The following is a 26,579-nucleotide window of genomic DNA, read 5'->3' as shown; positions in this document are numbered from 1 at the left end:
AATGGCAACCCACTCCAGTGTTCTTGCCTGGACAATCCCAGGGATGGCGGAGCCTGGTGGGCTGCCATCTATGGGGTCACACAGAGTCGGACACGACTGAAGCAACTTAGCAGCAGCAGCAGCAGAGGAAAAAGATAATGGGACCAAATTCTTAGAGTGTGTGCTTCAGGTAAGTAATTCCCTTATCCTGAAATATTTTTTAAGCAAAGGTCAAAAGACATGGGTGAGTCATTGCCTGCATATCAAAGCTATGTTGGGAAATCCTGTTTGAGCCATCACCCCCATGCCTCTTTTGTGAAGAGGGCTATCAGAATGAACAGATTGTAATTTTGAAGTTCCAGGTGTATAGGAAATACACTTGGTATTTTTAATTTATGAGCTCCTGTAGCAATAGATGTAAGCTAGGATTTTTTTCCCCTGAACGTGCAAAGAAATACTAGTGATTTTGAAATTTACTGCAGCTTCCCTCCACCCCCCACCAACTAAGCAGGATCTAAGCTCCATAAATCAATCTTCCTTGTGTGCCTAGCTTTAAAAGAAATAAAGAACATGCAAAGTAGCAAATCCACCACCACAGGACTTTGAGGCTGTGGTTGGTGATTAGGACCACAGGCGAAGCCTAAAGATTCATGATATAAATTTTTATTTTCTCTCTCTTTAGTGTGAAAGCTAAAACAAAATGCTCAGCATCTTAAGTAGTAAGTGAAATGGGAGTTCTCCAACTGATCTAAAACAGACAAGGATTGAATTACACCTGTCCACAGATGGGGACGCTGAGGAGCAAAGGATGACAGTGGGACGTGGCAGAGGGAGGGAAGGAGGCACACCTCCTGAAGACCAGCAGGCTCATCCTCACAGCCCCAGTGCTAAGAAACCAGAGCCAGAAGAAACCTCGGGGGTCTCAGAAGATGACTGGCAAATTGCACAGGAAGGAAAGTATTTTCAAGTTAAACTGAGCATTGATTTCAGGTGTGATGGTCCACTTGGCCAGGCTATGGTGCCCAGTTGTTTGGTCAAACACCAGCCTAGATGCTGCTGTGAAGATGTGATTGACATCTGAGTCAACAGACTCTGAATGAAGCAGATTCCCCTCTTATGTTAAAGGAAAACACATACCTCAGGTGCATGGTTTGGCCAAGGGCTCAGTTCCAAGTGACCAGAAAGAAGGCCCCACCCTCAAGGCACAGCACTGGGCAGGACGGGGAGCACTTCTTCTTTCTCACCTGCCCTGAGCTCAGGCTTTCTCTCTGCATTGGAGACACAGCTTTCACGGTGGAACTGGGTGACCTGGGATTCGAGTGGGCTCCCCCAGGAGAGACAGGAGGAGGCTGGCAGGAACTCTCCACGGCAGACTCCTAACCCTCCTGAGACACATTCACCAAATATTGACTGGGCCCCAGCACCGTTCTAAGAGTTAAGGCTGTAATGATGGAACAAGACAGACAAGTGCCTCTTTCGATGGATCTTACATTCTAGAAGAGACAGGAAATGGATGGAGAAGACAATTTCTGATAATAATACATGCTGTAAAGTCACTGTTAACTTCCAAATAACCTGAAGACTTGTGGAGAGTGATACTGAGAGTTCTCAAGTACTGCTCTGTCCTGGACTTCCATGTTGTTTATAGATGCTCAGACAAGCATGCTCAGACAAGGCCAACTCTTTGAGACCCAGTAGACTGCAGCCTGCCAGGCTCCTCTGTCCATGGGATTATCACAGCAAGAATACTAGAGTGGGTTGCCATTTCCTCTTCCAGGGGATCTTCCTGACCCACGGATTGAACACATGTCTCCTGCTTTCGGAAAAGGCAATGGCGACCCACTCCAGTGTTCTTGCCTGGAGAATCCCATGGGCGGAGGAGCCTGGTAGGCTGCCATCTATGGGGTCACACAGAGTTGGACACGACTGAAGCGACTTAGCAGCAGCAGCAGCAGCTCCTGCTTTAGCAGGTGGATTCTTTACCACTGAGCCATCTGGGAAGCCCTGTGTTGTTTATAACTGTTCAGCAATGGAACTGGCTGCCCCTCTGGACAGAGAGCTCCCTGATGGGAGTGGCTGCCTTTTTGTCTTCCTCAGTGTCTGATATAATGCCTGGCATAGAGTATGGGTTTACCAAATGCCTAATGAATGAATGAATGAATTGCCACTGAATGGATGCATGAATGAATGGGAATATATTGCCAATATCTTATGCTGGCTTTCCCTAGAAACATCCCTGGATAAGGATGAGAGTGCTGATGGGTTTAATTGGAGGGTGATTCTAGGAAGCAGTGCAGGGAAGTGGGAAAATGAGACAGGGCAGGAGGAAGTGATCAAGCAAATTGCTGATGTGGGCAACGGGGGCTCAGTTCAACTTAGGAAATCAGGGAGACAGGGAAGACCCTGCCTCAGTGTTATGCCAGCCAAGGGGGAGGGGAGCTCAGGTATTTATCCACCAGCTCCTGTCAGCCTTAGTTGAGAGGTGCTTCCAATAGGATTACTTCCATGCTATCAGGCCTGTCCATGCTTGAGGGCAGTGGATGCCAGCAGCCAGAGAAAACTCTTAGGTAGTCACAAGTCCTGGACCTTGGGAGCTGCAAGGTTTGGTTCAGAAAATGATGAGCAGAAGGGTGTGGGGCCCAACAGTACCTGCTACAGCCAGCTATATGCATCTGGTAAATTCCTGGGGGATTGGAGCCCATGGTGTGTGAAGGGTCTGTGGAGGAAGTGGGGGTCAGACCAGCTGCTTGGTCATCCTTGGCTCTTTCTCTACCTCTCTCAGTTTTAACTTGATGCTTTGAGTCCTTGAGGGTGGTAACAAGGTCTTATTTTGATTTTAAAACACTCGTAGGTGGGAGCATTCATAGGGATTTAAGATTGTTTAGGGTTTTTTTTATCATCCCTAGAAAGTGCCCTTAAAATCCTGTACAGCCAGGTTCAGGAATATTCTGCCACCTTGCCACTTTGAGTACTAAAGAGACAGATATAATAATAGATGAAAATTTATTTCAGAAAAATGAACCACATTTATTTTTTGAAGTGCCTAAAAGACTGGGAATAAATTTTGAGGGATGGTTTCTGTTTTCTCATGTTTTTATTCCAAGTGGCTTGCCTGGTGCTGATTACAACCTTTTCACTACAGACCCCGAGAGAATTTCCTCTTTCTTTGTTACTGCCAAGGCCCTTTTCTTTCCTTTGCAAGGGTTTAAAAGGACAAACTATGGACTCTTAAGGCTTTGGTATCAGAGGATGCCAAGAAAATGCCACAGTCCATTATTTCTAGGCTTGTGAAATTATATCTCCCGAATTCCAGGGTACTTCATGAACATGCACACCAGGTGCCAAAAAAGGCATCTAATTACCAGGTGATGCTAAAATCATTTTTTGCATCAACTAAATAAAAAGATGATTATCAGAAATAGTGTCTTGCTGAACCTAACTGTGTTGAAATCAATCATGAAAACTATTCCATTTATTTTTTATCCATCAGAATTATTTATCATTAATATTAGTACTTGGAATGATGATAACTCTGTGGCTACACAATCCTACAGTTTCTTTTTAAGTAATTCATTCCTTTGAAAAGCAAGACAGACCTAAGTTTTCAAGCATGGTTGACTCATTCTTTCAACATTCATGTACTGAGCTCCTCCTCTGTACTAGGCGATGCTCAATGCAGAGGGGGAATTAGATACAGTTCCTGTTCTCATGAAATCTACACATTAGGAATCAGACAGAAGGAAAAAAAAATTCATTATTTTCATTGTAGAGGCAAGAAAATAAAAATCTCACCTTCAGGGACATCTCTCAGTTATGAAAAGCAGAGGCTTCAGTGAGATCTCTTTTAGCCTTCGGTATTACCTATTTCTCACCAACTGATTATAACAGTATTCCCTAAATTCCACTTTCTATACCCTAAATGAGGAGCCAATTCTTAAGTCAATTAATGCCACAGACCGATTGGTGTTTTCATCAAGGATACAATTCCTCGGCACACTGAGCCTCTACCTAAGATGACGTAAGATAATACATCTTTAGTTTCTATAATGTCTTCCACATGATTTTATCCCCAAATGCTTTACATACTTCACTAGGACAGCTATAGAATTAAAATAATAAATCAAAGCCTGGGACAGAAAGCAAAGAGGTTTATTCAAGGGAGGAAAAGACAGGTTTTCAACGAGCCAGGAGGAAAGATGGAGAGCCCCGCTCCATTTGTGCCTGAGTTATAACTCACAGCTCTTTCCTCTGCTTTAACTCTTTCTTTGGTTTCTTGTTCCAGGCAGCACCTCTTATCCCACATCTGCAAAGCCTCCTCTTGAAAAGACAACCAGGTACTTAAAGCTTAATAAGAATCTCACTTTCCCAACCATGCCTTTTCCCGTGCTTTGTCACAATGTTATCTCCCCCAAGCATCCCAAATTTAAAAGAATAATTTAATTCCTAAGCAGGTAGCTTTGAATTTAGTGGGAAAAAAATGTAAACTTCTCAAAGACATTCAGTGGAAGACCATCTGGAGACTTAGCAGCACATCTCCCTTTCAGTCTGAAATGCATTCATTCAGTAAATATTCAGAAGAGAGTATTATGTGGGAAAAGAGATGCAGACCTTGAATATCTGTGATCCTAAGTAGGCAAGTCAGGGAAGGCCTTGCCATTAAGTGGCATTTAAGCAAAAATGTGAAGGAAAGAAGGGCTGAGTCAAGAAGATATCTGAAAAAGAACAGAGGAAAGAGAAAGAGCAAAGTCTATGAGGAGGGAATGGTCTTGGCACTTTTTGAGGAAAAACAAGGAAGTCAGGAGCCTCGATCAGAGCAGGCAAGGAGGAGGGTGGTAGAGGAGCCGGGCGGCCAGGCTGTAGAGAGAGCCTGACAAATCACTGAAAAACCCTTAACTTTTACTCCGAATGAGACCGGAAGCAATATTTTAGTAAGCAACAAAATTAGAAGGATAGAGTAGTTGGTCAAAATATTTCTCCCTATGGCTTCAGTGATGTGCCCTGCATTCATTTCTCTGCTTTGGTCTCACTGATCATCCTTGTGTCAAGACTGCATGAATGCCCACCCATCACAACCTGTCTTGAGTTTGGAGGCAGGACAGCACAGTGGCTAAGAGCATTTGTTGATTCGTCCAACAAACATTTCCTAGATGTTCTTTTAGGCACTAGGGCTTCAACCAAGAACAAAGTGGCAAATATCGATCCCCACCTGTATGGAGCTGACATTCTGGCTCATGGTCTCTGGAATCAGATAACCTACTGAAGTCCTTCTAGCTGTCTGACTGCAATCAAGTTACTTCATTCTGTGCTTCAGTTTCCACATCTAAACAATGGGATGATAAGAAGGCCAACTTGTGGAGACTTTTGAAGTTTAAATTCATGTAAAGAACCCAAAGTATGATGTGGTGTATAGGAAACCCCCAATAAACATAGGCTATTATTAGTTTGAAATGAGTAAAGTACTGAAGGAAAGAACAAGTTACAGGGGTATTGCAAACAGGGTGGGGGCAAAAGTGCAGAATAGGAAACACACTTTTGAAATAAGTAGTAGATAAAATTGTGTCCTCTCCCCATCCATCTTCTCCTTCAGGACACAGGTCATTCTACTGTTCTTTTTAATCGACTCCATGCCACCGAATCCTCCCTCTTCAGCTCCCAGTTCAAATCTTGAGGGTATTAACAAAGAGAGTGAATATTTCCCTTTTACTTCTATTTTATTTCCTGTTTGGTTAATTTTCATTGTCAGTGTCATGGCAGAATTCCAACTCCCCAGCCGTGAATCACTACCAAGGTATATGGTCATAGAATTCTTAATTGCTCCTTTCATCCTCTTTTCCTTTTATTTTTCTTTCTTATTGTTTGAGAGTTTTGCTAGGACTATAAAACTACAAAAAGAAGGATTTAGAAGTGTGTAGTCAGCTAGCTGGAGCCCCATCAGAGAGGACAGAATTTCTCTCTGTGTGCATCACTGATGTTTTCAATCACCAGTGGCGCTTCATTCTTTCCAGGTGACGCTTTAAGAGCCAGTTGTGGTCCTCAGTCCCCTGTGATGGCAGTTTTGCTCGGAGGCATGATGCTGGATCTTTACAATCACCATGGAGGTCCCTAGGTAGTCATTAGGCTGGATTACAAGGTGCCATGTAAGCACAATATAAAGGTAGGCATGACACAAGTTGCCTGCTCAAAAGAGAATGTTGAGAATTCATTGGATTTCCCACGAGGGTAGAATTTCATCCTTTTCATAGCAAATCCTAGAGAAGGGAATAGCAACCCACTCCAGTACTCTTGCCTGGAGAATCCCATGGACAGAGGAGCCTGGCAGGCTACTGTCCATGGGATTGCAAAGAGTTGGACACAACTGAGCGATTAAGCACAGCACATAGCAAATGCCAGCTTAACATCATCTCTAGGATTTAGATGACATTTACAAAGTATGATCACATTTTCGTTTAAGTAGATAAGATGATCTCTGTTTAACAGGAGAAACTGAGGCTTAGAGAAGTTAAGTTACTTGCCTAAAAGTCAGAATGTCAGTGGCAAACTGTGGATTCAACCACGGGCCACTCCATCTTTCTTTATCCAATACTCTTCTTCCTCTCCCCCACCCTTGCATGAGTAGAAAAGACATTCAAATTATACAATAAGAACCAGGATGCCTAACCCTGAGAATATTTGACAAGAATCACCAGGATCCTTCAGTCTCACTGAACCGCTTTGCCTTCTAACATCCACATCAAGGCATGAATTGGATTTTCAACTGAGGGAAAGCTCTACAAATGATTTCCAGATGTTGTGAGCTGATTGCCAGCACCCCAACTGGCCATCCATCAAACAAAGGACTCGTTTAAGTCAGAAAATGCCATATCTCAAATATTCTCTGTGGCAGGAGATGGGAAGAGTGGCAAACACTGACCACTTTTTTCTTTAGTAGAGACCATCAGTTCAGAATGGCATGGACCAAGCCATGAGTTCCATTTCTGTTACAGTCTGCACACCTCAAAACAGAACAGTCCTGAAGCTTGCTGGGGTGGGGTACTGGGTGTTAGGGTTATATATTTAAAGTGATTTAGGATTTTTTTTTTAAACACAAAGGATAATAGTGTAGAATCGTGGCCACTTTTTCTTCAGTGCTTTCTTTGTCTCTCATAAACAATCAAGGATTTAATTCTTCATGCAGCAAATACCTTGAACTATTTCCTGGGACCACTGAAATCTGACGGCGCTAAATACACATTTGACTTCGTGTTCTCCTTTCATATTGCGATTGCTGTGTGTTCAAGCGAAACTATATTCATATAGCCATGATTCCTAAACATTCACTGCATCAATATACAGGAGCATGAGTCCCTTCTTTTCTGAGAAGTCCATGGAATCTTTTCTAAGTAAAGCTATGACTTGACAGGAATAAATAAACAAGAAACTCAGAGGATAGGTGTTTGGTTCCCACTTCAAGCCTTCAAAGATCGCTGCCCCACCATGGTTTAGCCCCCAAGGAAGGAGCAGGAGTGGCTGGTGCCATACAAGCTCAGACCTTATCTTTGAACAGTCGAGAAGTAGATGTCGCTTTGGATGGATGGAGCACCTCAGTGAGAGGCACCACAGCTCGACCAGTCGAGTCTGAGCCAGAGAGCAAATGGCACAATTATGTTTGTCGGTCCTGACTACAGGTATTCCATACAAGGGTCAACAGCAGCCCCACTTCCATGGGAGCTGTGGAAGAGGCAGACAGGGAAGTGGAGTGGGGGAGGAGGAGAGTTAATGGGAGCAAAGGGGAAAGGGATAGACAGTGAGTCAGAGTGAGACCCTAGAACAAGTGAGGAGACCAAGGTGCACACGTCAATGCAGACAAAACAGAAAAATACAATAATCATCAAGAGAAAGTCCACAAAATGAGCTCCTAAAAGCCCCTCTCGTTTTTTGTTTGTTTGTTTTGGTTTGTTTTTTGTAAAGTTATCATTCTATTGTAATGGACATGGTGCTGGAAAGGAACTTCTAATCTGCAAAATTGGGGGCAGAAAGTCTGCCCCGTCTCCACAAAGAATCAGCAAGAGAAGAGTCGGATCTGTGCATCCTGCTCCATTTTTCTCCTCCTGGATCACCTGAGACCAATTGTGGCATGTTTAAGAAGTTCTTCTCTGGTAATAACTGTTGATGTATTTATAATGGAAGATGCAAGCATCCCTAAGGGAACTGTACCTGATGGAAGAACAGAAGAACCATGAGCAGTTTCACACTCCTTCTCATCCTTCTTTGACTTAATAAGCTCCTTGCAAATAACCAACTACTACTGCTCTGTGTCAGCACGTCCAGGAACTAAAGAAAGCCTTCACTGTGCAAGATTATATATGAAAAGCGTCTGCTGCACCTGGCTCAAACAAGGCACTATTTGAGCTGCCTGTCAGTGAGAATGTGGAAAATGGCTTGTAGGAAGGACCTTCTCTGTAGCAGGAGGAGCTGTGTGTGCAGCAGCACGTGTTCACAGAGTACTAGGAGCAGGTCTTGTGATGGAAGGGTGTGGGAGGTTGGGGTGATGAACACAGAGACTCGTCTGAGGGTAAAGCCTCAAAGCCAGGTCAGCCCACTCAGCTCAGCTTAGCCCCTGATCCAGGATCCAAGCTGGTCTAGGTTTTAATGCCACAGCAACCTCCGGCCTCAAAGGGATGCTGGTTAAGTCGGTCTTAAGAGCCAATGGCATGACAAGGGGGCTTGGAAAAAGCCATTAGGTGATATGAAGAACGGTCTAAGAACAAAGATGGAAGAAATTGCACAAGAGGTGGAGATGGACAGGACCATAATAACATCCCTAAGACAAGAGTGAGTTCTGGCAAAAGGTAAAAAGCTAGCAAAAGGAAATGAGAAACAGCTTGGCAAGCCAGAAAGAGAAAACAGAGCAAGTGGACCCTACAAAACAACTTTGAGGACAATCCGACATTGAGGTGAACATAAAAATTTATGCAGAAAGTTCCAGGAGCTATGTATTTTTAATCAACAGTAGAAAACTGTGTAAAGATTAGAATCTTCAATAAGAGAGTCAATAATCACAAAAGGACCCTGTTACTGGAAAAACAGAGGAAAAGAGAGAGAGAAACTCGAACTAATATGGTGGGTCCAACAATGAGCAGACAGACAGATGGTAAGGATGTGAAACTGTATGCGAAAGTGAAGACTGCTCAGTTGTGTCCGACTCTTTGCGACCCCATGGACTATACGGTCCATGGAATTCTCCAGGCCAGAGTACTGGAGAAGGCATTCAGTAATCTGAAACAAATAAAACCTACAAAAACAGATTTAAAGGACTTACTGATATTAAGCAAATAGAGAAATGGAAAAATATTAATAACCAGAAATGCCCTTTATATAATTTTACTTGAAATTTTCATTTGAATTTGGTAAAAAGTTACATACGGTCTTACAAAGGTTGTGAAGTAAAGGTAAAAGCTGTAAATAAAAAAGTATTACAATAAGAAATGGTGTCTGAAAACTCATGCTCACCAACTCCACTACCAGTTCTGCCAAACTTGAACTGGTATTAGCAAAGCTCATGTGATATCTGGCAATTGTCACTATTTTTCCAATACTTGATCTGAATATAGATTAAAATCCTCCAGAAGCTTTAAGACAACAACAATACGATTATCGGTCAGGTTATTTGGGAACGAACATCAATGCAAAGATATGAGATCACTTGAAAGATTCATTTAATTTACCAGAGTTCCTGGCATTTCTAGGCATCAACCAGAATTTGTTCACTGCTCTTCAAATTAAAATTAGGATTCCACTACCTCAACCTTCAATGCTGAGGATTCACCTAAGAGTTTTTATAGGGTTTCATGCACTTCATACTTCTAAAACACAAAGTACATAATTAAGTAAATCTCTACTACAGTCATCATATTGTACATTATAGCCCTGGTACTTAGTATTTATCTCATAACTGGAAGTTTGTACCTTTTGACGACTTTCCTCCGATTCCCCTTATAGTTAACGCTGCTGTATGGCATGTTTGAAACTTGTTAAGAGAGGAGATCCCAAGAGTTCTCATCACAAGGGGAAAAATTATTTTTTCTCTTTTCTTTTTTTGTATCTGTATCTGTATGAGGTGATAGGTGTTAGGTAAACCTATGCAGCAATCATTTCACAATACATGTAAGACAAATTATGTAAGGTATACCACAAATTAAGTGGTATACCTTAAACTTGGGGCTTCCCTGATAGTTGGTAAAGGATCTGCCTGCAATTCAGGAGGCCCCGGTTCAATTCCTGGGTCGGGAAGATCAACTGGAGGTTAGGCTAACCACTCCAGTATTCTTGGGCTTCCTTTGTGGCTCAGCTGGTAAAGAATCCACCTGCAAAGCGGGACACCTGGATTGGACCCCTGGGTTGGGAAGATCCCCTAGAGAAGGGAATGGCTACCCACTCCAGTATTCTGGCCTGGAGAATTCCATGGATTGTATAGTTCATGGGGTCACAAAGAGTTGGACATGACTGAGCCACTTTCACTTTCACATCTTAAACTTATACAGTAATATATGTCAGTCACATCTCAATAAAACTGAAGAAACAAGATCATGAAAAAAATTTTTTAAAAGTAAATCTTTCTTCAAAGTAAAGAGTCAACAAACGGGAAATCTACACCTCGCTTCACTACTTCATATTAACATGGGAATCACAATGCAAAGGAGATTCCCTCATTTGAAAAATTCAAAGCATGATAATTAACCAACCTGATGATCAGTTACACTCAGCTTTGTTTTTTTAGTTATGATTACTATTAATACTTTCAATACTGCTGTCACTGTTTCACTGTTACTACTTTTTCCAAAGAAAAAAAGGGTTTTTCCAAAAGCAAGGTACTGACATTCTGAAGCAAAGGAAGTCCACCAAAATGTTCATATTTAAAGAAATTCTGGCAAGGGAGATACAGAAGGACAAGCTACTTGGGCGTCAATATTTTCTAAAGCAGGGGATTCCCAGGTGCCTCAGTGGTAAAGAATCCACCTGCCAATGCAAAAGACGCAGGTTCAATCCCTGAAAGGGGGAGATCCCCTGGAGGAGGAAATGACAACCCAGTCCAGTATTCTTGCCTGAAAAATCCCATGGATAGAGGACCCTGGCGGGCGATAGTCCATGAGGTTGCAAAAGAGTCGGACACAACTGAGCACACACACAGATGCAATTTTTTGAAGCCACATTTCTGAAACTATCTGGTGAAAGAATCATTTGTTTCTTTTTATTTCTAATTACATTCAAGCCCCACTTTTTAATTCTTAGATTCAACAGGCATAAAACTCCTGTCAACTTGCTACAGAAGTTGCTAAATTCTTCCTCTGAATTTCCACACCTACCACAGACCAGTAAGTATGTGCCGTTGAGAGACCACACGAGGGGGCAACCCTGGTCGAAAGTATTATTCAGAATTGGAATTCTTACTTTACAGCTGTTATATCTGAAATGCAACAAGGTCCACTCGGACCTCTACAAACACTTTAAAAGAAAGGTTTGTATCACAGAAAAAAAAAAAAGTAGACATCTGCAGCCCTCAACAAATTGAGGTTTTGTCGCTGTTCTGCTTATCTTCTCAAACTGATTGCAGGGCCCACTTACTTCTAGGGTTTTATCAGCAATGATCATCAGTTCATGATTATAGTGGGAAAACCTTGCAGTAAAGTATTTACTGGGCCTACTTATTAGCACAGAGAACAGCAACAAGGCTCACAAGTGAGAAGGCACGGGATGACTCCCCGCCCTGCCACTTTCAGCTGAGCAGCTCTGGGTTGGAGACTTGACTCAGGACACCTCTTTCTCCGCTCATCAAACAGGGAAAGTGGCAGGATCTACGTCACAAAGTTACTCTGAGGATTAAGGGAGATTTTGCCCACGAAGAGCTCAGTACAGTGAGTGATACATACTGAGCGCTCAGTAAACGTCAGCCAGGGTTGGCCACATATTTGGCAAATGGCGGCACTCCTAGGTGCAAGAAAAGGACACCAGCACCGTCCCTGAAGGCCGGTCCCCCTGTGCTCAGGAGGAGCTGTGCAGAGTGCAGAGCCCTGCAGACTCCGGGAGGTGTGTCCATCACACGGTCAAGACGAAAGAGTTGAAAAGTGGTGAGCACAGATTCGAGGAGCTGGCTCTGCCCCCAGACTCGATGTGGAAAGATGCTCCCGTTCTTCCACACAAAGCCTAACTTTACTGTGTTCCACATAAACACTAATGTGTTTCCAGTTTTGGCACCACTGACAGATCCAGATTTTACCCTTACTAAAAGTCACCTCTACCATCACCTCACACAGCTTTGCTCCAGCAGAAACAAAAAGCTCATCTGACGCAAACTCAGTTTACTGTTTGACATAAGCATAAGCCCAGCTGGTTTTGACTTCTCCTGTGGGCCTTTGGGAACCCAACAATGTGAGGTACATCCCTGGTTCTCTCTTGACAGTGTGGACCTTGGGCAGATGACTGAGCCTTCTGCTTTCGGTCCCCATCAGTGACAGAGAGGTTGTCAGTATGTTGCCTCCCTTCCTGGAGATATGAGGCCCAACTATTACTGACGAGAACAGCAGAGCAAAAAGGGTAATGGGTGTGGGGGAACAAATATATATTCATTATTTATATACATATTTAAAGTATATAAATATATATATCTATTTAAAGAATTATTCTTTTTCACATGGTACTTCCCCTTCACTATATAATGCAAACCCTTTAAACACACATCATGTAGTTTTTTTAAAAGAAATATTTAGTCTCTTTATTTGATGATATTTTATGTTAAATTCCCTCTTCAATAAAAGATGATTTATACATATATAGCTGATTCACTTTGCTGTACCCCTGAAATTAACACAACATGGTGAATCAACTACACTCCAATAAAAATTATTTTAAAAGATGATTTATTTTGCTAATTTATGTAGTGAACCAATTATATTTCCTATATCTATATGTAAGTATTCCTTATATGAACATTGATCACCCAGCTATGGCATGCAAGATTACATCTCCATTAGTCCTGATCCCTTTTTATTATATATATATGTACATATAAAATTGCTTTACAATGTTGTATTAGTTTCTGCTATACAACAAAGTGAATCAGCTGTAAGTATATATATATATAGCCCCTCCCTCCTGAGCCTCCTCCCCTCAACTGCATCCCACCCTCTAGGTCATCACAGAGCACTGAGCTGAGCTCTCTGTGCTATATAGCAGCTTCCCACTAGCTATAGCTACTTCCCACATGCAAGTAAACACATACCATGTACTTTTAACGCCTTAAACCATTAAGCTTCAAGTGCTATCAAAATTCATCACAAAGAAAGCAATAACAAGGATTTAGGCAGTCCTCTGAGTTCTTCCCAGCTCTTTGAAAGCTCATATCAGAAGTCCCTGCAATTCTGAAATCAAGAGTTCTTGTTTATCACTAACATCATCTGCAGGATGGTCCCCAGCCAATATCATTGGCCCATTCATTTGGGTCCATCTTGGTGTTACCCTTGGTGTACAAGCAAAAGTCTCAGGAAGACCATCTTTGCCAGGCATTCACCATTCTTTCAATCCTCCTCTGATCCATGTGAAAGCTGGCCTCCACACACCTTCTGTCCAGCACTCTGGCCTTCCAGGTCCATCACATCTTGACATCCTCTCCCTGACTCTGACAACACTGTTGGTTTCCTCCCAGCAGGAAACACTGTTCTCCCTAAACACTGTTCATCAGGGCCCCTAGCTTCTTAATTCTTCCTACATCAAAGCCTTTTTCTGGTTGTGGGTTTTTTTTTTGTGAGTCAGTCAATCTGTAAAAATTTCTGGATGGATTGTGAACTGAAGACATTTCAGTATTTCAGGAGATCAACTCCCATCTGGGCACTGAATGTTCTTGCCAGAAACGAGGTTGGGTAGTCACCCAATGCAAGCTTGGTCTCCCTCAGCAACGGGGACCTTGCTCTCTCCTGGGGCAGTGTGAATTGTGAGCTAGTTCTCATTCATTCTGAGCTGAGAGAGCCCTCCCTTTTATCTTTAGGTCTTATTTGGCCTCTGTCCACATAATAGGGTGTTTTATACAACCATCCAAATCCCTTCATTTATGTGATGGCCCATGAGATAGCCAAGGGCTCCATCTTCAGCATAAACCTGCCAGGACATGGCTTCCTAGTTCCTTACCACTTGGTCACCCTCCTCTGGGCATGTTCTAATAGCCTACCTAGGACCTGAGGTCTTCCATGCTTGTGGCATTTCCTCATATTCTGTTCTATCTCTTTCTTCTCTCCTTGAGTGGCATGGATATGACCTCTCAGTAAGCTTGCACAGTAGTCCCAGACAACACAGAAATTCATGTACAGAAAGAGCTAACATGATGGACTCTGTTGTCAGGTGGCCATTACATTCATGTTTCCTGTTATGTCCTATACATTCAAGTTGGCCCAATTGTTCCTAGGACAATACACATGGCACCAAGGAACAATCGGGACCTCAACACCAGTCTTCCAACAAGCCCCGTGTGCCGGTTTTATCGTGTCTTAATCCAAGATGCCAGTCTCTGTTCCTCTTCTAACTCACTCCCTTCCTAATCAGAGTCCCTTCATCAGATTTGTGCTTTGGATGTTACCATTCCTAAGGATAACAAGAAAAGCCAAACAATGTTCCTTCTTACTGACACTCTAGTGACACCCATGAAAATGAAAGTCGCTCAGTCACGTCCTACTCTTTGGAACCCCATGGACTATACAGTACATGAAATTCTCCAGGCCAGAATACTGGAGTGGGTAGCCGTTCACGTCTCCAGGGGATCTTCCCAACCCAGGGATCGAACCCAGGTGTCTTTACCAGCTGAGGCACCAGGGAAGCCCATAGTGAATTATCATTTGTATAGCATATACTTTATAATTTACAATTATCTTACTCTTTAGAGCAACCCTGAGGAATAGGTATTACCCTCACTTTATAGATGAGGACACTGAGGCAGTCCAGAAACTCAAACCCAAGTGGTCTTCTGATTTCATAGTTGATGCTATTTAGTCTACGTGCTACTGACTCAGGAGCTCACGAATCTTAAGTACAGAAAGTTTTCTACAGGTAAGTGAAAGTGAAAGCAAGTGTTAGTCTCTCAGTCTTGTCCAACTCTTGGCCACCCCATGGACTGTAATCTGCCAGGCTCCTCTGTGCATGGAATTCTCCAGGCAAGAATACTGGAGTGAGTGGCCATTCCCTTTTCCAGGGGATCTTCCTGACCCAGGAATTGAACTTGGGTCTCCTGCATTTCAGGCAGATTCTTTATCAACTAAGTTGCCAGGGAAGAGGAGCTCACAAATCTTAGGTACAGAAAGCTTTCTATGGTTTAGTTCCAAGTATCAGAGAATGAGTCACAGAGAAAAAAGCAGAGGAATCTGGTGTCCATTTCTGGCTTTGCTATAAACTACCTCACAGTTTAACTTTGGTCCTCAGTTTCCTCTTTCATAAAATATGGGATCAAACTAGACAGTCTCTGAAGTGCTCTCCTGCCCAGCTGTCCTTTGTCTCCTGCCCTGTCTCTGCCGTGTTGCTAAAATTAGGTAGAAAACATTGTTGAAATACTTTTCTTTTTTATTTCTCAGCATTCTTTTTTTAAATTTCTGGAATTAGCTGGATAGTTTGACAGCTATGCAGCTAGTCTGTCAAGAAGGAAGAAAACTGCCATCTATTTAATAGTTAAATTTTAAGCAGTTCATTTTCTGTAATGAGAATACGTATCTGGAAACACCACCCATGGGGCTGCACCCACGAAAGTCTGCATCCTATGGAGACCTTCTTTAGAGCCGCGTATTCTCAACGCAGGTTCTTGACGCAGGCAAAGTTTGGCAACGTCTGGGGACAGTTTAGGTTGTCACAACAACTCAATGGACATGAGTTTGTACAAACTCTGGGAGATGGTGAAGGACAGCGAAGCCAGGCGTGTTGCAGTCCACAGGGTCACAAAGAGTCAGACACGACTGAGTGACTGAAAAACAACCAGGGAAGGTACCACAGGAATCTGGCAAGTAGAGGCCAAGGACGCTGCTAAACATTCTATAAGCACAGGACAGTCCTCACAACAAAGAATTATCTGGCTTGGGCCAGATGTCAAAGAGCTGAGGTTAAGAAACTGTAACTTAAAGAGCGAAGTCAAACAACAGCCCCAAACTCTTGCCGGTGTTTTAGCTAAACTGGTCCACTTGAGAGGCTGACCAGGTGGGCTCACCTGAAAGAACTGAGGCTCTGGACACCTCTCTTACCTGGCGAAGAAGGACGCGGCCACCGAGGTGCCCGAGGAAGTCTCGCTGGCCATGCAGGAGCCCTGCGGGGCGGGGACGCCGCTGCAGGCTGAAGGTTTGTCCGCATTGTAGCGATTCAGCGCCGCCTCTGTCAGGCCTTCCCGGCCAGGCTCTGTCATCAGCTGGGAGATCTGACAAGGAAAACGGATATCAAGCTCATTACCTGTGGCTCATGGCATTTCCTGACCACCACTGGCAGCATCTCTGTTTTGGGGTCGAGGCCAGAGTGCAGGGGAGATGGGGATGAGGGGGGGACTGGGAGGAATATATTCCCTACACGCACTCAGTGACACGTGACACATACACACTACATGTAGTGTCTAGGGCTTCTCTGAGGCCATTTTCCTGCATTTTAGCTAGTATACCTCATTTTCATTAAATGTAATGGAATAAAATGATCCTCTGACATTGTAAGTTTCAATTACGTCTATGTCTCCCTTCCATTTGGAGGTGAAAGCAGGAGCTGTTAATTAACATTATTTGCAGCCCAAGACCAGACCAGTAAGACCAACTAGTGCTGGTTTCTTACCAGGAATGGCCCTCAGTGCTCTCAAATAGACAAGTGGGACAAAGATATCATTTTTATTAAGGGAGAAGTGAACCTGCTAATGAAGAACCTAAGAAATTATACAAAACACTGTTTGTTACTGTTGTTGCCGTAGGCAGTCAGCAAAGAGATGACTTGGAGGAGCTCGTAAAAATAGATATAGTCCACCATGAATTACTAAATTTATTTTTCTTGGAGGGTTTAGACCATTTCAACAGACTTAATTTTCCTACTGGTTCATTAAGATAAATAGTTTCCATTTTATTGGCGATAATTGACTTCATGATGCAAATTCTAGTGGATGGGGATGGGTCCATTATGCCTAAATGCACATAATAGACCATGAAGAGCCATACTTCTGGGCAAAGTTAGATACCTGTATAGAAACATAGTTTTGCAAAGTGCTAATCCCATGACAAATGCAACAATTATGCAGGCAAGTCTAAGTGTGCTGTTTTGAAAGCCTGATACTTTAAAACTTCAGTCTACTTACAAAAAGGAAAAACTGTTGGGTTTTGTGTTGTTTTTATTTTTTTTTAAGGAAACTTTAGTTTCCTTAAAAAAAAAAAAAAAAAACTGGTCTCCAGACAGTTCAAACCTCTTAAATGCTGAGTGGAAAATGTTTCTAATTGCCTAGAAAATACAAGAGCAATAAGGCAAAGATCAGAAACAGTTTCTACTTTGTAACTGAACAAGCCAGAAGGCCAGTGAAAGAGTCCATTTGTTAACCTTTAAACATAAAACATTTGTATTTTCCATTATTAGAAGAATAGCGATTACTCTTGAGCCCCATAGACTTGAAACTTTGCTCTGCTTCAATTCATGCTTTGACTTGGAAAGCCTTGGCATTATTCAGTTGTAACTCTGCCAACACACACTTTCTTATTCTCATTCATTAAATGCATGGTAAGGAAACTCAGCCTCCATCAGCAAAACTGGAGAGCAAGCAGGAAAGACAGCCAATGGCCTAGAGGACGTCCCCTGCAGAGACAGGGACTACTGCCCTGGGGCTTCCTATGCTGCCCATGGGGTGTGGGCTCCCCTCAACCAACTGCCACTCTACCAGAGCAATGAGGCAGGCTGGAGGGGGGGCAGCTGAACTAATCAGGGACCTGGCCACCGCCATGCACTCTGTTGTCAGCACAAAATATGTGTTTATGAAGCACTGGTGGTACATGATGCCATCCTGGACAATGTCCCCCCATAAAACTCCAAAATTCGTAGCACCATTTCCTTTTCATCAAGCAGCTACAATCTAAGAGACACATACACTGCTTTTAATACACAAAGACAACTGAAAAAAAGTCAGTAAACCAGTTGCGTGAGTTGTGTAATTTGTTACCACTTACAAAATGCATTCAATGGCTGTAGCTACCATCTGATCTTCTGCTTGTGTTGTTTACTTTTCATTAATGTTGCTATAATCTGAAGTTTGGAGGGAAGGGAATGGAATTCTTCTGCCTCTCTATGTATGAACGGTCCTTGCAGATGCCCTGTGAACCCACAGAGAAGACACTAGGATGTGTGGCAAATAACATGATGGCCTAACACAGAGGCATGGGCTTCTGGGCAGTTCCAGCTTCCTGAGTCTGGCCCAGGAGGAATGCAAGGATCCTGTGGGCACATGGCTTTTCACAGTATCACTCAGCAAATGAATTTCCATGCACTGGCCTCCTTAAAAGAGAGCTATTGGCTATCTTGTGCCAAGCAAGAAACTCTAACTCTTAAAGAACTGGAGATTAGTGGACATGGGACACTCAATTCTTAAGCCTCTAAATACAATTACTCAATAATCAGTCGCTTTTATTTTAATTTATTTGTTTGCCTGCACCGGGTCTTAGTTGTGGCACACAGGGTCTTCAATCTTCGTTGTGGCAATCAGGATCTTTTGTTGGCAGCGTGCAAACTCTTACATGCAGCATGTAAACTCCAAGCTGAGGCATGTGCAGTCTAGTTCCCTGAGTGGGGATGGAACCTGGGCCCCCTGCATTGGGAGCACGGACTCATAGCCACTGCACCACCAGGGAAGTCCCCTCAGTTCCTTTTAGATATTAGAATTAGAGAATGTTTTAGAGCAAGAAGTGATGTCAAGGTCATCCTCTTTTTCTTAATTAAGGAAACTGAGGAACAGAGAAGTGATTTGCCCAAACGAATGTTGGTTGAGACCAGGATTCTGACTCCAAAGCCAGCACTAGCCCCTCCTCTTTTCCTTGACCCCTCTTCTCCCTCCCTTTCTCCTAATTAAAAGAAAAAATTTACACATATAGAAAAAAAATCAAATAATGATCCAACATATGACAGGGATTATAAAAAAAAAGTTAACATTTTATATTTTATAAAATACATTTTAAAAGAAATCAAATCATATAGAGAATTGAATTGCCCATGTCCCTGGTACATTGTCCTTCCTCCTGGTTCCCCCTTTCCAGACACGGTAACTGTTGTGATTTTGGTGGGGCCAATACTTTGGCCACCCGATGTGAAGAACTGACTCATTGGAAAAGACCCTGATGCTAGGAAAAATTGAAGGCAGGAGAAGATGAAGACAGGACGACAAAGGACGAGATAGTCGGATGGCATCACTGACTCGATGGACATGAGTTTGAGCAGGCTCCAGGAGTTGGTGATGGACAGAGAAGCCTCGTGTGTTGCAGTCCATGGGGTCGCAAAGAGTCAGACTGAGTGACTGAATTGAACTGAGTCCATGCTCTTCTTTACCATGTGCCTTCTGTCACATCACACCCCCAAGAGCTTGGCTGAGCTCGCTCTGTGGCTCCTTTGGAGCATTCTCTAGGTTTGGTTCTGCTTGTTCCAAAATGGGAAGGGGGTACCCTCCCAAATGCCGACTGCTATACGATCTCCCCGCCTAAAAGTTCATGTTATTTGTAATTAACATCCAGTGTCTTCTTCAGGGATTACAAACTTTCAGAAATAATATACAAACAGCTACAGCAATACTAACTGCCTCCCCCTAAATCTCTGCACTCCAGGATTCCAGCCTCCCTGAAGTTTGTCAAACAGGGTCCTCTTGCAACAGGGCCTTTGCACATGCCTTCACTCTCCATCTGGAATGTTTCTACTTTTCCTTTAGATCCAAGCTCAAGTATCACTTCTCAGAGAAGCCTTCTTCCAATCTCCCTCCAGCCTCTGTGGAGTTTTACAGAACTGCATTCCTTCCTTCAGTATCTTTACCTTGGTTTCTAGTATGCATTTAAGAGAAGGTCATTGGGGCTTCCCTGATAGCTCAGTGGTAAAGAATCCTCCTGCCAGTGCAGGAAACACAGCTTGGATCCCTGGGTTGGGAAGATCCCCCAGAGAAGGAAATGGCAACCCACTCCAGTATTCTTCCCTGGGAAGTCCCATGGACAGAGGAGCCTGGCAGTCTGTAGTGCATGGGGCTGCAAGGAGTCAGACACGACTTAGCCACTAAACAACAAACAACATGGTCTCTCACTACACAAAAGCCCCAGGATAGTAGATCAAGGGTTACCACTATATTCCCAGAGATCAACACAATGCTTTGATGTCCGAAACATATTTTTGGAATAAATCTGAGCTATGATTATTTTCTACTTCTCATATTTATCTAATTAAATATTTTTCCTTAAGTCCTTTAAATAAGAAGTCTTAGGTCTTTTGAAAATGTCACTGTATTTCTATTTTGTTTGCCTACTGGGATATACTAGTATTTTCCCTCTCCCTGTCACCACCGAAGTGTAGTGTCCTGGCTCCACTCTGTGATAGTTTAGGGATCCAGAGCTACCTCTTTTTCAGACCTGTAATTCATTTGCTCATTTGTTCACATGAACAACCACATACTGGGTACTTCGTACGTGCCAGGTACTGTGGCAGGCATGCATGCATGCTAACATTTCTTACAGTCTCCTGTATCTTCAATATTTACTTTTTTTTGCTTGAAACCTGTGTACAACTCACTGGCTCACTGGCCATCAGTTTTGTATGCAAACATAATCCACAAAACAGCTGGCCTAAAGCATAACTCCTATCTGTTATCTTCCCTTTAGTCAAATCTTTATGATTCTGAAAAATAGCCCAACCAGGTTTGCTCTCAACAGAGGCAACGATAGCTGCTTTAACTGAACAAATAAAATCATATTCTAGACTATTCTGAAAGAGACGGAGCCCCCTTGTCAGATAAGCAATGATTTTTCATATATACACTGGAGCATAGGCTTTAAAATGCTGGGTTTTGATGGAGCTCTTCTTACTATAGTACTGTCACGCTTGTTATAAAAATTTCCCTTTTCTTCAACCCCTCAAACTACACACAAGTTGTAACTGAATTGTTCCACTATAGAAGAAACAAGGTAATTGTCTACTGGCTGAAATTTGGCTATGAAACAACTATTCCCATCCAAATTCTTCCTATGCCTCTCTGAAATTGTGATAGCTTGTCACTATACTGGTCACACATTAAGTAGAGAAGGCTAAGGCGATGGTTACAGTGTCGCTAACAGAACAAAGGTGGCCCTAATACTTGTTGACCTCTTTGGTGATAATGAACCTCTTCTTCCTCTTACAAACCTCATTTGAAACTATCAATATTAGGTTAAGCAGACAAATTGGCTATTATTCCCATTTCACAGATGAGAAAAGAGAGGTTCAGGGGAGTTAGTGATTTGTCCAGGGCTGTTCAGCCATTAAGTAGGGAAGTTCAGATGGAAATGCAGGTTTCTGACTATATTCTTTATTCTTTTTTAAAATTATTGTAAGATCTCATCTCAGTGACTGAGGTTTACTGAATAACCCAGGAATCAGACTTGGCAGATTACATGAAATAAACTTTACTTAGTCACTGACCTCCAGAGAAGGAAATGGCAACCCACTCCAGTATTCTTGCCTGGGAAATCCCACAGACAGAGGAGCCTGGTGGGCTACAGTCAAGGGGGTCACAAGACTTGGACATGATTTAGTGACTAAAATACCACTGTCACTGACCTCAAGAGATTTGAAAGAAAGCCAGACCGAAAAACTTGCAGTCAGCCAAAGAAAATGTTTCCTCTCCCTCTCCAAAATAAGGGAGGAGGGGATGTAGGAATGTTGTCTGTGATTGGGCAAAGGGGAGCTTCCGAAATGTGTTTCTAGCCGAATCTTTAGGTCAAAGAGGTCCTCAGGGAACCAGAAGGAAGCAAGGTGTCTGCGCTCACCTGCTGGCCTTCCTGGGTAAGCAGGTGCTGAACCTGGGTCACTCCCAACCTCCTTCTGAAGGGAAGAGGCCCCGGGCGGGCTCACCGGCTGCAACCCTGGTCATACAACACGAACGACTGAGAGAGACCTCACTGTGAATTCCCTCCACCCCACTGCTTCCTGAACCAGAGCTGAGTCTCAGGAGCCATGTGAGGCAGACCCTACAGCCCCTAAGGGATTCCGATTTCCTTCCTTGATCATCCTTGTGACAGAACTAACACCCCCACCCCCACCCCGCATTCCCGAGCCGACCCTCCTGGGAGGCAGACCACCGACCTAACAGCACTCACTCTTCCCTGGGTTCTGAATTTTATTTCAGGGCAGTGGCCTTTCCCCCCAGCCAGGGGCCCCCCGCACTTCAAAAGCAAGTCTTTCTGAGAAGGGCCCGCTCTTTTGTTGCCAGCCATAATGAAGGCTCTGTTCTGGACAGATCTGCCCGGAAGACTCTGCTCCTCTAAAGGGCGAGGAGAACCCCAGCCCCTTCACCAGTTGTGCAGCAATCCCACCTTTGGTGGGGCCAGGTAGGTGGGCGGCACACGGGGTGGAGCTGAGGGGTGGACTGTAGCGGTTGGTCCCACAGAGCCCTCACCGCAGGCCTGCAGAAGCTGGATTCTAAGAGGCTGATGGTCAGAAAGCCAGGGTGCCTCCTCAGGGGACAGCGGCCAGTGAGCAGGAGCCAAGACTGGACCCCGATTTGTTTGATTCTGAGACATTCCATCCTGTTCTCCACACTCTATCCAAACACCACCCTGGCTTTAACTGTCCCCTCATGGTGGCTCTAGTGGCCCCCTCCCCAAAGTCCACTGTGTGAGAAAATGCCCAGACAGCAGGAGTGGCCAGAAACACTCTACGATCAAAAACCTTCTTTCTCGAGGACTACCATTTACCTCCACTTTTCAGACTGTCCTGAATTAATTTCTCCTCTCACGACACTGTGAAAGCTACCAGACTCCTCCTGGGAAAATTCAGATCCCAAAATCTCATTCTCTCCATGTTAACATGTCTAAAAAAATGTAAAGCTCTAGGGGAAAGGATTCCTTATCTTGATTGTGTGGGTACGTTAGAGTCTAGAGGCAGCAACTGAAAACTTGCCAGGGGGTTCTAGTCACTAATTTTAGGGGGACTAGATTTTTACCACAGGATATTTTTGGTTTAGTTCTGATTAAAACCTGCGGTTAGCTCCCCATCTCAGTTACACTGGATGGTTTTACTAACACAACAGTATCTGACTTTCAAAACACCCCATCACATCCCTCAAGTGGTGGTCAATTAAACAGGAGATGGGCAGTAAAGGAACCAGGCATGGGGAGGAGGGGGCCTGTGTATCTGCACACGTGCGTCCTTGTCCACATGGGGTCTTTGGTGTGCGTGGTAGTCCCCACTAACATTCCCGTGCACAAGGAGTCGCTCACAGACCTCACAGATAAAGCTCCTCCCTTACATTTTCATCTTAGGCGAGTCATGTCTTACAATCATATTTACATTTTTGCACTGACAGCTCAGGATGCGCAGCCACACACTGGTCAACAAAGAAGTCTCAAATCTTACATTCGGTTATGATTGTGACCACAGAAATCAAGACAAAAGATGTTTGGCTATTATCAACCAAGGCAGCTTTCACATTGCAAATCGCAATCTATAAGCCATTGACCTTTAACTTCCCCACCAACAGGAAGGCATCTGAGAGCTTCCAGAGTGTGACAGGTTGGGGGTTCATCTTAAATGGCATTATTGACCCAGAAAGCCATCTCCCTTTGACTCTGCTGAGGCAGCAGAAAACACCACAGTTTCCATTTCCTGTGTAGAGACATTTATGGACAGCAAACGCATCCCACTCAGTCATTGTATTTAATGACATTATGACCCTAAATCCCAGAATATAATGTATAAAGCATTTTCTCTTAGGAGATTAATATTGGGATAGCTCCTTTATTGTTATTTATTACTTACACTGTTACTTAATATTTTTTATGATTTTGAAAACAGTTGTTTTAGGCACAAAGTTGTGTCTGACTCTTTCTCGACCCCATGGACTGTAGCCCACGAGGCTCCTCTGTCCATGGGATTTCCTAGGCAAAAATACTGGAGTGGGTTGCCATTTCCTTCTCCAGGGGAATCTTTCTGACCCAGAGATCGAACTTGCATCTCCTGAACAGGAGGCATATTTTTTACCACTGAGCTACCTGCAAAAACAGTGATGCTCAATAAATATTTTTGATGTGTGTACAAACCAATTCAGTTATCCTGAAAAAGACTGGACACAGCTAACGTCAGCCCTTGGTATCATCTATGCTGTCAGCCGTTGCACTCTTAGGGAATGAGGACAGCAGAATACACTTTCAAAAAGCCTATGTAAAATATAGATGAGATAAACAAATCTGCAAAAGACAAGGTCAAAAAATGGACCTCCAAACCAAAGGTAAACAGTTACAGCTGATCACGCAGACCCTGCATTTCAGTCACAGGGTAACAGGAAGCTGGTGGCCATACAGAGAACAGTATCCTCCTCCAGTGATCACATTGCAGTGAGATAGACTGCATTAACTTACTTAGGTTTTGCTCATGTCAGAGAGTGGGGGGAGAGAGAATTTTTCTTCCCTTTCTGTATATGAGTCTTTGCTTTCACTGGAGGAACGTGTCAGTCCCCACTTGCGTCACTTCTGGGGCTGCCAGAGGCTGAGGCCCCCTCCCCCGCAACCCCACCCTCCAGAGCGGGCTCCCCTTGGGGGAGCAGCTGCACTTTGTGAGGCAGGACAGTAGCCCAGAGGATTCTCGCCAACAGCCACGGGTGTGTGTCTCTTACTTTGGAACCACTCCTTCTGGGGACCAAAATGCTTCCTTCTATGAGTTATGTTCATTTGATCCTGGCAGGCAGAGAAACAAGAGGAATTACCCACTAGGGAAGCACTGGGATGTCTCTGAAGCCTGAACGATCTCTTCTGCAGTGTCTGTGCAGGTTAGTGTGGCCTGGGCTGGCTGCCCTTGGCCCTCACTAAGCTGTTCCACTGCGCTCTTTCCTTGTCGTGCTTTCTGCCCCTGAGTGATTGGGCAGACTAGATCCCATTTCAACCCTAATCTCCCTCTGCCGGTCTGTTCTCCCCCCGGAAAGCAGACCTGCCCACCATGAAGGGATGCACATTGCAAAGGCGCTCTGGTCCCGTGCGCAGTGGAGAGCATCCTTCCTGAGCAGGATTTGTAAAGGAGGCAGAGCTGATGTCACAGCACAAGTTCTTGCTTAGAAGTCTCAGCACACACTGCATCAAGTTAACTACTGTCGGCTCTTTTTGCCTGAAGAAAATCTACTGAAAACTATGGCAGTAAAATGGGTTTCCCACTAATCTCGTCTAAAGATGTTTTAACAACAAAGAAAACAAAAGGACAAATATTATATGATTCAATTGTATGAGACACCTGGAGTAGTTAAGTTTATAAAGACAGAAGGTAGAATAGTGGTTGCCAGGCCTGGGGAGGACAGAGTTGAAGGAGGAAAGAGTTTCAGTCTGGGAAGATGGGCAAGGTCGATGGATGGTGGCAATGACTGCACAACACATGAACACACTTAATGCCACAGAACTAATGGTAAATTACAAATTGTTAAAATGGTAAATTTTATCGCGTACATTTTACCACGATTAAAAAAAACAAAAACAAAAAACAACTTAGACTAAGGAGCACCAGGAGACTGCTGACTAAAGGGACAGCCCAAGAATCCACTCACTGAAAGGACTAAGGAAAAAAGCCTGTGGACAGAAACCAAAGCTGGAAGGACAGTGCTCCCCTTAATTCACAACACGGCCCCACAACCACGATAACATCTCCAGGGTTCAACTCAATTATTTGGTTGTACGTGAAAGTTCAGAGCTCTTAAAGCAATGCCTGGCATATAGTAGATGCTCTAAATATTTCCCGAGTGTTCTAGAATCACTTAAGAAGTAGTTCAAGAGGAGATTGTCCTGTAGTATTAAAGCAGTAGTATTAGAAATTGTGCTGGTGCACAGGCCTCTCTCCAGGGAACACAGCAGAGGTGCTGAGATTTTCTCCGTGTGAGACTCACCTAAGGGACAAAAGATTCTCTATCCAGAAACACCAAAGGGGAAAGTTTAGGTTATGTCTATTTTACCACAATAATAAAAACAAAGGAACAAAACAAAAACACCACAGCATCAAAGAGTTAATCCCCTTCAGTTCGTCCCAGGTGGCCTGTGCCTGCTTTGTCATTTTAGAGGGTGTCATGAGGACTCTGAGGGTCCAGGCCGAGTCAGAGAAGGGGGCCGAGTCCTCCAGGGACTCTGAGGGTGAGTCGGCAGGGTGATCTCAGTAACAGGACCCCACCAGCCTATGCCCACAGCCTACAGGAGATGGGGTCAGCCAGAGCCCTCAGCCACAGAGGCAATGGGAGGGGGAGACCAGGAGAACCAGAAGGGGCTGAAGAAAGCCCCCAGCAGAACTGGAGCCTTGGGTTAAACCACATTTGACTTCTGCACACTTGCCTCATCTTCGTTCAAGTGACTTCACTCCAAGTCACACCTGAACAGTGGGTTAACATTCTTTCCATGATGGAG

General features: G+C 43.8%; 1 protein-coding gene across 1 annotated transcript in view; it reads right to left on the bottom strand.

The window, feature by feature from the left end:
• The window catches only part of KIF26B (kinesin family member 26B), a 516,204-nt gene that overhangs the window by 248,774 nt on the left and 240,851 nt on the right, over positions 1 to 26,579 (bottom strand). The window contains exon 4 of the mRNA XM_081486872.1: positions 16,224 to 16,393. Within this exon, the coding sequence (XP_081342998.1) occupies positions 16,224 to 16,393 (170 nt within the window). The remainder of the gene's footprint in view (positions 1 to 16,223; positions 16,394 to 26,579) is intronic.

The sequence above is a fragment of the Giraffa tippelskirchi genome, chromosome 5, assembly GCF_054371585.1.
Source record: "Giraffa tippelskirchi isolate mGirTip1 chromosome 5, T2T-mGirTip1v1.2.pri, whole genome shotgun sequence".
NCBI lineage: Eukaryota > Metazoa > Chordata > Mammalia > Artiodactyla > Giraffidae > Giraffa > Giraffa tippelskirchi.
This window is presented reverse-complemented; position numbering and strand designations above follow the sequence as displayed.